This window comes from Podarcis gaigeae, assembly GCF_964106915.1.
Source record: "Podarcis gaigeae genome assembly, chromosome: 14".
NCBI lineage: Eukaryota > Metazoa > Chordata > Lepidosauria > Squamata > Lacertidae > Podarcis > Podarcis gaigeae.
The window spans coordinates 48,493,252-48,505,280 of record NC_139690.1 but is presented as its reverse complement, the minus strand read 5'-3'; the positions used below and the strand labels follow the sequence as shown (position 1 = coordinate 48,505,280).

Here is a 12,029-nt window from a genome sequence, read left to right as displayed (position 1 = left end):
TCCGTGTCCATCACCCAGGAGAGGTGCAAATGGGGGTAGTTTGCTTAAAATGAACACAATTCCCCTCCTTCCCTCTCTAGTCACTCCTCTGTCGCTGCTGACGGCATTTGTCACTCTCCCTAGCAAGTGCTTAGACCTCCCTATTCAGAGCATAAGAAGATCCATGCAGGATCAGACCAGAATTCCACCAGATCTAGCATCCTACTTTCCAAACGTCTTTGCCAGCAGGGTGTGGAAACAGCCACCCACCTTCTGCCAATATTTGCCTCTCCCCCCAGACGGCTCCCGGACGCCTCCATTTTGGAATGTTTCGGCTCCTGAATGCCGAAAACTCAGAAGTGAATGTTCTGGTTTTCAAACATTTTTCGGAAGCCGAACAACCGACACGACCTCCACTCCTGCAACCAGTCGGAAGCCGTGTCTCAGCTGCCAAACATTTTGGAAGCCGAATGGACTTCTGGAACGGATTACTTTTGACAATCGAGGTCTGACTGTAATTGCCATTAATAACCTTGTCGTCTATGCATTTCTCTAATTAATGACAACTGAGAGCAGGCCTTCAGTATACATTTAAAGCACACGACCTCACAAAGAATTGGGAGAGGCTGTGGTGGATTGAACGGCCGAGAAAAATAGTGGGTCCAATGGTCAATGAGGCGGTTTCTGAGTATTCTGTAAAGCAGAGGTTCTCAACCCGTGGGTTCCCAGATGTTGTTGGACTACAACTCCCATCATCCCTGAGCTCTGGGCTTGCTAGCTAGGGGTGATGGGAGTTGTAGTTCAACAACATATGGGGACCCACAGGTTGAGAAAGGCTGCTGTAGAGGGAAGTAAGGGGCAGATGGGGTTCGGTCACCTGGGAAGATAGCCCATCTAGGAGAGGGAAGACCTGAACTGACACTGCCCTGTCGGATATCTGGAGTGAAGTTCTGAAGATGGTTGGATGGCACCTTGTACGCCTCCTCCTGTGGCCAAGCTGGTGCCAAACGTCTTGCTCTGCTTTCCTTTGGACCCCATCAGAGAGGCCGAGAAGGGGTCTTGTTGTCTGGGCAGCCTAGGACCTCCAGACACACTGCCCAGGCTGGCACCCTGGGGCGGTCACTTCGGTGCTCGTAACGCAGCAAAAACAATGCGGGAAGCAGCAATTGCGAGCTACCGGTTTCTGCAGCCACAGCAGGTGCTGTGATTCTCCCGCGGTTTGACTTCACCCCTGGAGGAGCACTCCATTGTCTCTCAAGGCAGACAGATGCCAGCAATTGTAGTTTCTGGAATCAAAGTTGCTGGAAGTGGTGTTGCTCTGTGAACGGGGGAAACTGCCGTCCTCCAGGATTCTTTGCGCTTGAAATGTGTGTTGTCCATGCTTTAAATGCAGCGTGCAGATCTGCCCGGATCCGTGAAACTGCTTCCATCTTCCTTTGTGTTGATGATTTCCCCGAGGTTAATTATTTGTTAACCTTCTGGTAGCTGGACTTGTGTTTGTGTGTTGCAGCTGTATCTGGAAAGGAGTGGAGCAGGCCTGTGGCAGAGGTTTGCTGGGGGTGAATAGCGGCTGTGAAGCATGATTACAGCTGCATGCGAGAATTCCCCATATAAGGTCAAAACAGCCTCGGAAAAATAAAAGCTTGTTTGATTCCATCAGCCCAGGGGAAAGAGAGGGGCGGGGGCTGCTTCACACATGGCTCTTTTCTCCCTCACATTATTATCCTTCTGGCTGATTTCCCCACAACTGAGAAGACAGAAGCCACCTGGAATAAAAGAGACCTGCCCCATCTCCCGGCTCCCCGTATTTAAACTTACAAGCCTCCCCCCACACCCATTTGCAGCGTGGCTGTATGCAAATACTGCAAGCAGGAGTTTTAGGGGGGTTTTGTGGGGCAGGAGCGTTTTAAATATGGAGGGTGCCCAGACCCTTTATCCCAGGTGGCATCCATCTTTGGGGGCCAGAATGACAATTCCCTGGTTTATTTATTTTTCGGGGCATTTTGCACCTGGCTATTGGCCACTTATGACCAAGTGAAGATGCCAGGGGGCCCTCTGACATCTCCACCATCTGGAGGTGCATGCCTGGGGAACCTTGGATCTGGACCGTTTTCACACACTAGCAGCACATCCTGTAGAATTCCACCCCTTATATTTTATCTGTGCAATCAGAACAAATTTCAGGAACCCAAAATACGACTTTTGAGCCGTCTGGCGCCAAAATGGCGACTAAACATTCCGTTTTGGCGACTGCAACCCTGGTTTAAGGAGCCATTTGGCACCTAGCTTATATATGTGAGTTTCCATCAGCAGCTGCAAGTAGTTAATGAAGTCAGAGCTTCTGGAAGCACCTGTGAAAGAGGTTCCCTGCTGCACCCCTGTGAGTCTATGGCCATTGTGATCGGATTGATCAGTTATCCTGACTTTGTATTACCCTTGCCTTGTGAGACGACTGCCCTGGTTGGCCAATGCTTGCACACTTCTTTGGGATGCGAGGGGTTGTGTGACTCTAGTTTTAATCTGGTGGGCAAGAGGACTTCTCACGCAGAGCAGCGTTGGGCAGAAGCTGGATCGGGATCTGCTGGCAGATCTCGGGGTGATTTGCATCACCTCAGCAAGGGGTCCCGCAGTTTGCTCAGCAGCAACAAAACCTGTTTGCCTATCTAAACCAGCCTCCTGGAGCTCAGTCCAGTTTCTGGTATGGAAAACCTCAGCTCAGAATGAGCTTGGAGATGCTCCTTTATTTAATTCTTAGCTGTAGCCACAGGATGGCTGTGAGCATAAATGAAGGGCAACTATGCAAACCCACCTCACATATTTGAAGAACCATTATACCCTTCAATATAGGGTACAATAAAGGTTCAATAAAGGGACGCGGGTGGCGCTGTGGTGTAAACCACAGAGCCTGGGACTTGCCGATCAGAAGGTCGGCGGTTTGAATCCCCGCGATGGGGTGAGCTCCCGTTCCTCTGCCAACCGTCCCTGTTCCTGCCAACCTAGCAGTTCGAAAGCACGTCAAAGTGCAAGTAGATAAATAAGTACCACTCCAGCGGGAAGGTAAATGGCATTTCCGTGTGCTGCTCTGGTTCGCCAGAAGCAGCTTAGTCATGCTGGCCACATGACCCAGAAGCTGTACATCCGCTCCCTCAGCCTGTAGAGCGAGATGAGCGCCGCAACCCCAGACTCAGCCATGACTGGACCTAATGGTCAGGGGTCCCTTTACCTTTACCTTTATTCCCTTCACAGAATGGTTTAACAATCGTTTCTTCTTCCCAGCGAACTCTGGGAACTGTAGCACTGTGAGGAGACACTTCTCTGCACCCTTAACAGACTGCAGTTCCCAGAATGCTTAGATGGGTGGAACCCACGAGTATTAAAAGTGGTTTGAGAGCGCTTTATGTGATGTAGATGTGGGGTAAACTGCCTCGAAGGCTTCCGAGGACAGGGTGAAAATACAAGGATGTTGAGCAAGTTTGGGCATCCGACAGGGTTAAGTCCTCCTGGCTCTCTTTACGCTTGAGATCCGCCTGCTTCTCAGTCTACCTCTTTGCTCCCGGCTGGTCCGATTGGCTGTTTAGACTTGCTGTCTGCCTTGAGTAAACTTTACGCCTCTTTTAAAAAATGTCCCCTGGCTGAACTTGCCATCCCAGTCCATGAAATGCTGGGAAGACAGACTCTCTCTCCCTCCCTGGCCAAAAAACCCTCCCCAGATTCTGCTGCTACTTCAATTTCCACCCCATTTCATGGCTGTGTGTTCAGGTGGCTGTTCCACTTTGCAAGGAGTTGTCCATTCTGATGGTGGCTCCGCAGCTCCTGGGGAGACTGGTGTAGTGGTCAGAGTGTGAGGCTAGGACCCGGGAGAGCAGGGTTCGAATCCTCCCACTCGGTTCACTGGGTGACCTGGGAAGCCAATTCTACATATCTCAGTATTGGACTGCATGCAATAATCCTATAAGGGAGATCATTATTGATCTGGTTTGGGAAAACTGGTTTATTCCTAGCTTACCATTTTCAAATGCATCCACCTTGAAGTTAGACCCATCCTGTTCCCGCATTGATTTGTGATTTTTCAGAAAAATCTGCTTGAATATTTGCATCCAAATGCACATTCTAAGCCTATTTTAATATATTTTTTGGTCTGTGGACTGGGTTCAGATACCCTAGAAGCATGGGGAAAAGGTGGATAGCTTAAATTTCAATCTGCATGTTGATCTAGGAGGGTGAGGTTCAGGCAAGCACATCCTATTAATTTCCAAAGATCAAATTCCTCGGACATCACTGATACTATTATCCCCAAAATTCAGAAAGTTTGCCCTTGTAGATTTAGATGGTGGTATGTACCAGGGAACCTCTGCGTAGGTTTGCGGCCAGGGCAAGGTTTGAATTATCCTAGCTCACTTGGTAGAGCATGAGATTCTTAATTTCAGGGTCGTGGGTTCGAGTCTTGCTTTGGGCAAAAGATTCCTGCATTGCAGGGGGGGTTGGAATAGATGACCCCCAGGGTCCCTTCCAACTCTACAGTTCTAATAATTAGCTGCGGCACACCATAGACCTGGAAACAGCCCAGCTTGCTCGTGTTTAAAAAGCACAGCAAGCTCTCTGCAATTTGGGTTGCTCCAGGCATGCCTTCTGCAGTGGTACCTGTCAAGAAACCATTAACCTCTTGCACCAGCAAGCGCCTGGCTGTGGGAGGCCCAGCGCTGTGGGGCGAGAGCAGCGTCGCTGCCACCATTTCCTCTCCTCCTCCTTCACTTTCCTGCCTGGCATCCTTTCTAAGTCTTCTGAGAAGCTTACTGATGATTTATACTGGTAGAAAACGCTTGTGTGTGCCTGCCTGGCTTGTCTGCCATGCTGCTCACCAAGGTTTTTCAACTTGGCAAAACAAGGCGGGCCGTTGGGGGCCGTTCTTTGCGCATGTAAACACAAATTGGCCATGTCCCGGGGCGGGGGGGGGGGGAATTCTGATGCAGGCTCCTTCTCCCTCTCAGGATGCTTTGCCAGTGTGCCTTTGCTGGCATGTTGCAAATCAGGGGTCCCCAAACTAAGGCTGGCGGTTCAGATAAGGCCCGAGGGACTTGTTTATCTGGTCCATGGCAACACCCGCCACCTGCTCTTACTGGCGCTGCGCGACTGCCCACTTCGAGGTCGGAGGAGCACTGGAAATAGCTTCCGGGGCTGGGGGGAATGGGGAATAGTGTTATATGACTAGTTATGGACCTGTGCAGAGGGGCCATTTTTGTCAAGGGCTAACATAATCCTAGCATGTGGACAGTGGCCTATCTGGTTGAAAGAAAATGATTTTTTGTGTGAATTGCTCATATTCCACAACCTCTGTTCGTAGTAAACAGAAACATTACGGCCCATTTTGGTGTGGAGGGAAAATTGGCCGTCTGTACCGTTAGGCAGGTGTGAGGGCACTGTCTTGGGTTGCAGATGTTTTTTGGGGGGGCAGCAGGAGAAGCCCCTCTGACTGGACTTTCCTGTTTCAGCAGGAGATGCCACACAGTCTGTCCTGCGCCCACACACAGTGCGTGCCCAGGAGGACACAATCCCCATTGCCAGCCTTGAGATGGCGGATGCTGTGGGTGGCGGATGCAGAATCTTGTCCTTTGCCTTGGGCAGCAAAATACCTTGAGCTGCCCCTGAGATTGGCCTTTGGTTTAAAAAACATGGTGATTTCGGGTAGGGTGAGGGAAGGAGCAAAAATCAACAGTGAGTGTGTTTTGGAAAGAAAAGGCAACCCAGAATAATTTGTTTGGCAGGTGTATATAGCAATGCACTGAGATGACTATGTTGGCTAATAATAAGCTATCGTGGTGACTATTATGTCCTAGGATAGCTCAGTTGGTAGAGCTAAAAAAAGAGAGAAAACGACTTCTGATTCTTTGTCTGTCAGCTTCCTAGACTTGGGCAAAACCCTTGCTCCCAAGTAGTATCCAGCTCTTCTACTTTCCACAGACTAACCTTTTTTTCAGACTTCAAACCCAGATACCGCATATTCATTTTCCTTTTTGCACAAAAAGTCCATAAGGGGTTTCCCGTTATTAATAAAGGGCAGTGATGATTTTTCTATAACTAAACACGTCAACTTCACCGTCTCAGCCAAATCCATTAATTTCCGTCACCATTCTCCTGTAGTAGGTAATGGCAAACCCTTTCATTTTTGTGCATATAACAATCTTACCGCTGTGATAATATACAGTGGTACCTTGGTTTATGAACTTAATCCGTTCTGGAAGTCCGTTCTTAAACCAAGGTGTCCTTTCCCATAGCAGCAGGGGACTCAATTTACAAATGGAACACACTCAACAGTAAGCGAAACATGTTCTGCTTTGAAGGCAAAGTTCACAAACCAAAACACCTACTTCCGGGTTTGCAGCGTTCTTAATCCAAGCTGTTCATAAACTAAGCTGTTCTTAAACCAAGGTAACACTGTATTTCAATATACGATCCCAGGAACTGTTTAGTTCTTTAAGGACGCTGGGGGTTGTTTGGAGACACCTATTCAAATGCCCTTTTAAAATATGTTGGGGGGATTAATGGGTTGTTCTTGTTTTTGTTTTTATTATGTATTTTAAGTTTATATATTGTGATTTTGTCTTGGCAACTGCCCTGAGATCTGTGTTCCAAATTCAATATATATATATAAAAAGAGAAAACAGAAAATAAACTACAGCTCCCATCAGCTCCAACCGGCAATGTTACACTGATGGGAGTTGTAGTCCAAAATGTCCGGGAGGAGACCTGGGTGGCAAAGGCTGCTGTACAGGAAAACACTGAACATTTGAAACATGCTCTCGCCCTTCCTCCTTATAACTTCCCCGCTTCCATTCTCCCTTCTAGCCAACCACCCTGCCCCAGGGCACCATCAACATGAACCAGTGTACGGATGTTGTGGACGGGGAAAGCCGGACCGGGCAGAAGTTCTCCCTCTGCATATTGACGCCTGAGAAGGAACACTTCATCCGAGCGGAGAACAAGGAGATCATCAGCGGGTGAGTTGGCAGCAGTGTGTTCTCGGAAGAGGGGCAGCGGCGGAGAAGGCAGGAATCGAGAGAGGCCACGGCATGCAGCAAAATTCTCTTTCGCTGCTGGAGCAAGAGGCTCAGGGGGTTCAAGGAGGGGCCGTTTCTGCACCCCGTGCTGCTGAGTGCCCTTTGTGGTGTGCCGGGGACCCCCGCATTTTGACTCTCGCATCCTTGGTTTGTTCCAGGTGGCTTGTGGGCTTGTGTGGATGTTTGGGCGATGTCGCCCTCTTCAGGCAAAGGAGGGGATAAGAATGTGCAACGTTGGCCTCTGCGATTGGCTGTCAGTCTGAAGCCTCTGGATTGGCTGGGCCTTGCGCAAATATTGGGAGCTTGGCCTCCTGCCCTTGGCTAGTCACAGCTAACACCCTAGTCACCCCTCCACCCCAAGTCTTTTCAAATGTCGTTGAACCCAGAAAATTATATATTTGTATCGGGGTGGAATTGCACACCAATTCCATACCAATGTGGGACATTGTATGAACATATATTTTAAAGAATCGTCATTCCTATTGCAGCTCTAGCAGCTGGGTAACCCTTTCCTGAACAAACATAGACAATTCCAGTAAATTATATGAGTTTTTGTTGTATGGGTCTTAGTCTAAGGTCTAGAAACACGCTTGTTATAGAACTTAGCACAGTTTCCCGTTGCTTGGTCAATATTGACTTAGGGTTGCCAAAGTCTGGGTGCTAACACTTAGAAGGCCCTGTTCCACACGCACACTGGCTTGACCATGGCCTCCACCTGCTCTCAAAAGTCCCAGCAGTTCTGCAGGGAGTCGTTTGCTCCTGGGAATGTCGTACACAAGCCAGTATTATTGCAGTTCCGGCACACTCTCTCCTCGGCCTTTTCTGGTTCTGATTTGGTCTCTGTTCCCCTGCTGTCCCATCTCCCTGTGTACACAGCTGCTCTTCCTCTCCTTCCCAAGGAGGACTGACCTTTGGAAGGAAATTAAAATGAAATATTCCTCCTCCTCCTCCGTTCCCTGCAGCCTACTTCCCGGGGGCCCCAATTTGGCAGACACTAAACGGTTAGGCGTCTGAATAGGGAGATCACTCTTCGAGGCACAAATCCACCCATCTGCCTAGACCAGGCTTAGGCAAACTCAGCCCTTCAGATGTTTTGGGACTACAATTCCCATCATCCCTGACCACTGGTCCTGTTAGCTAGGGATGATGGGAGTTGTAGTCCCAAAACATCTGGCGGGCCGAGTTTGCCTATGCCTGGCCTAGGCCTAAAATCTCAGCCTAGAATCATAGAATCATAGAGTTGGAAGAGACCACAAGGGCCATCGAGTCCAACCCCCTGCCAAGCAGGAAACACCATCAGAGCACTCCTGACCTATGGTTGTCAAGCCTCTGCTTAAAGACCTCCAAAGAAGGAGACTCCACCACACTCCTTGGCAGCAAATTCCACTGTCAAACAGCTCTTACTGTCAGGAAGTTCTTCCTAATGTTTAGGTGGAATCTTCTTCCTTGTAGTTTGGATCCATTGCTCCGTGTCTGCTTCTCTGGAGCAGCAGAAAACATCCTTTCTACCTCGTCTATGTGACATCCTTTTATATATTTGAACATGGCTATCATATCACCCCTTAACCTCCTCTTCTCCAGGCTAAACATGCCCAGCTCCCTTAGCCGTTCCTCATAAGGCATTGTTTCCAGGCCTTTGACCATTTTGGTTGCCCTCCTCTGGACACGTTCCAGTTTGTCAGTGTCCTTCTTGAACTGTGGTGCCCAGAACTGGACACAGTACTCCAGGTGAGGTCTCCCTCCAGAGCAGTTTCTTCGCCCAAATTCTGAGCAGTGAAGCACACTTGCTTTTTCTGAGTTGGTAATGTGCTCCTGAAAGAATCTACTTTCAGAGGCAGTTAAATGATCTACTTTCAGAGGCAGTTAAATTCCTTTTGCAGACGTTAACCCACCCTAAAGTTTACATTCTTACGAAGGCCCTGGGTTAGCCTGCTTTTAAAATCAAGGTGCGCGTGGATCACTGAGGACTAGGATCATTCCCAGTCCCAAGCCCACAGCAGGCTAGAATCCTTATGCAAAGATGTCTTGAGCTCAGCAGGTCTGCATGGAGCGGAAGTGGCAAACCTGAATTGCCCTGAGCTGCAGCCGGCTAGCCTCTTTTCGTTCTATTTTTTTGCCTCTTAAACCTGCAAATCCTGAAATAGGCATTAAAACAAAGGGGGGGGGGGATATTGAAATGAGCACAACAGACAGGGAGAGGCAGAATCTAGGCTGCGGAATTGGACCTGACCTGTTGAGCAGGTTTTGCTTGTTTCCTGCTTCTCCCTGTCACAGCTGTCCTGCCCAAGTCAGGCTTGATCTGCGGGAATTAATTGTTCCCTGAATTTCTTGCCCGTCTCTCTCGTTGGGGCCAGAGTGCTCCAGCCTCCTGCAACCCCTTTCTTGGAGAAATGCTTCATGCCTAAAGAAATGTTTGGACTATGTACAATGCACGGTGGGACGAACCTGTACGGTTCTGTCAAAACTGGGGTTAACAGGGGCAAATTGGCCGGCCACTTGACCTTAGAAACCGAACTGGCGTCAGTTTTGTTCCTTTGAGGAGTTATCCGTCACAGAGCTCCTTGCGCTGAGTCACGGCGAGATTTTTATGTGCTTTATGGACTGCTTTTAAGCTATTTAAAGCGTGCCGGAATGCTGCCAGAGCAGAGGGCGAATTGGCCACATCCACACCACACATTTAAAGCAGTATCATACCACTTTCGGCAGAATTCTGGGAGCCGCGGCCTGTTAAGGTGCTGAGAGTTTTTAAGAGGTTCCCTGCACAGAACTACAACTCCCAGAATTCCCTGGGAAGAAGGATTGATGATTAACACAGTCTGATAATTGAAGCTCTGTGAGGGGAACAGGGGCCTCTTTGCCTCTTTAACAAACTACAGTTCCCAGGATTCTTTGGGGGAAGCCAGGACTTGAATGCTTTGCATAAGGCCTGAGCCTCGCCGATTCTTGGAATTCTGCTGTTAAGAGAATGAGCCCAGAGCAAAGTCTGTGGTCCTAAACAGTGTTAGAAACTCAGATATATAAGCTCATCGCCAAAGGGCAGCTTAAGTCTGGGATATGTTTGCCACAGTGGTACCTCTAGGCATGGATTGCCAGCTGAAATTGTCTGAAACTGGTTTCGCGATCTGAGCGCCGTGCCGGTTTCAGGCAATTTATCAATATATCGCCCATCTCTAGTGTCAGGATCAGTATCCGGCACATCCAGAAACCCTGGGGTCAGTGTTGACAGTGCTGAGTTAGATGGACCCAGTGGTTTCACTCGGTCTAAGTCGACTTTCTGTTGACCCTGGGAAGCGAGGCAGAGAGCAGTTGCTCAGGGGCTGTTGGCGCAATTCAAAGCATCGGTGCTGACCTTTAAAGCCCTAAACGTCTTCAGCCCAGTATACCTGAAGGAGCGTCTCCACCCCCATTGTTCAGCCTGGACACTGAGGTCCAGCTCCGAGGGCTTTCTGGTGGTTCCCTCCCTGCGAGAAGTGAGGTTACAGGGAACCAGGCAAAGGGCCTTCTCAGTAGTGGCACCCACCCTCCTATCAGATGTCAAGGAAATAAACAACTATCTGACTTTTAGAAGACATCTGAAGGCAGCCCTGTTTAGGGAAGTTTTTAATATTTGATGCTTTTTTCTGTTTTTTAGTCTGTTGAGAGCCGCCCAGAGTGGCTGGGGAAACCCAGCCGGATGGGTGGCGTATTAATAATAATAATAATAATAATAATAATAATAATAATATTTTGTAAAACCACTGGATTTCCCGCAGCTTGATTTCTGAGAGCAGGCTGCTTCTGTCGTGCTGCTCATGTGAAATTCTCCCCCCTGCCCTCCATTGAGGTTGGAGTGGGTTCCTGTTTGGCAAAACGACGTCCATCTGTCTTAGGTTTGCGGCTGCTGGCTTGGGGGTGGTGGGGGTGGTGTGGGAATTTGGGGTGGTTATTATTACGATTATACGCTGTCTTCTCTTCCCTTGCTGCCTCTTGAAAAGCTTGCGCCTGGGAGCTTGTGCAGCTCAGAGTCACTAGAGAGAGAGATGCAGGCTTTTATTTTCACGGTGGTGTTGAATAAACTCGTGAAAAGTAGCAGCTTAGCCCTGGAAAACACGGACGCCACCCTAAGCACAAACAGTGCATCTTTGCTTGTGTGTGTGTGTGTGTGTTGGAATGGAGATTAGAAGCCACCCCACCGTTTGGGAGGGGAAGAGAGAGAAGGCATTCGCATTGAGCAGGGGTTTGGGGTGGGGAAGGGGGCACAGTTATTGCTCTGCTTCCACCAGTCCCCACGTTGTTGCTGTTTGCACAGAGAAGATTTGAGGAGTAATGGGGAAAGTTGTAGCTCAGAGGTAGAGCATCCATTTAGTGTGTAGAAGGTCACAGGTTCAATCCCCAGTGTGGTGGTGGTGGTGGTGGTGTTGTTGTTGGTGGTGGTGGTGGTGGTGGTGCTATTAGGGTTTGCAATCGTAGAAGAATTGGGAGGGACCCTGAGAGTCATCTGTTCCAACTCTGTGCAATGCAGGAATCTTTTGCCCAACTTGGAGCTCGAACCCCTGACCCTGAGATTAAGAGCCTCATTCTCTATTGTCTGAGCTATTGCTCTGCTGGAAAACGGTACCTGATTCATAGAGGGCAGTGGAACATATACAACCATCCTTTTCATAACCCACAAGCCCTCATAGTCTATTCAGATGAACCATACCTTTCCAACACCTCCCTTCCTTTGAACTGCAGATGTTTGGAAATGGACTTGGGACAATTTGCATGCAAGTTGTGTACTCTGCTACCACATTATATCCTGTCCCCCAGAGCAACAGCTGCCTGGATGTCTCCAACATAAGGGGGGCTGTGTGTGTGTGTTTGTGTGTATGTGATTTGAACACAGAGCCATGGCAAGACTCTTATGTTGTTTTCCCTCAAGTCAGATTTCCTGGTTAGTCCATTGACTTAAAATTACAAATGTTAAAAGCATTGGGAATATCGCTTCCACCCCCTCCGATCTACCCTGGTGTTGCA

At 48.9% G+C, this 12,029-nt stretch overlaps 1 protein-coding gene across 21 annotated transcripts in view; it reads left to right on the top strand.

Moving 5' to 3' along the window:
• Positions 1-12,029, top strand: part of MPRIP (myosin phosphatase Rho interacting protein) — a 154,807-nt gene that overhangs the window by 67,745 nt on the left and 75,033 nt on the right. For all 21 annotated transcript variants that reach the window (XR_014557751.1, XR_014557752.1, XR_014557753.1 and 18 more), the window contains exon 4: positions 6,823-6,974. Coding sequence is in view for 16 of the 21 variants with exons in the window: in XM_083711219.1 (XP_083567345.1) it covers positions 6,823-6,974 (152 nt within the window). In the remaining 5 variants the exon portion in view is untranslated. The remainder of the gene's footprint in view (positions 1-6,822; positions 6,975-12,029) is intronic.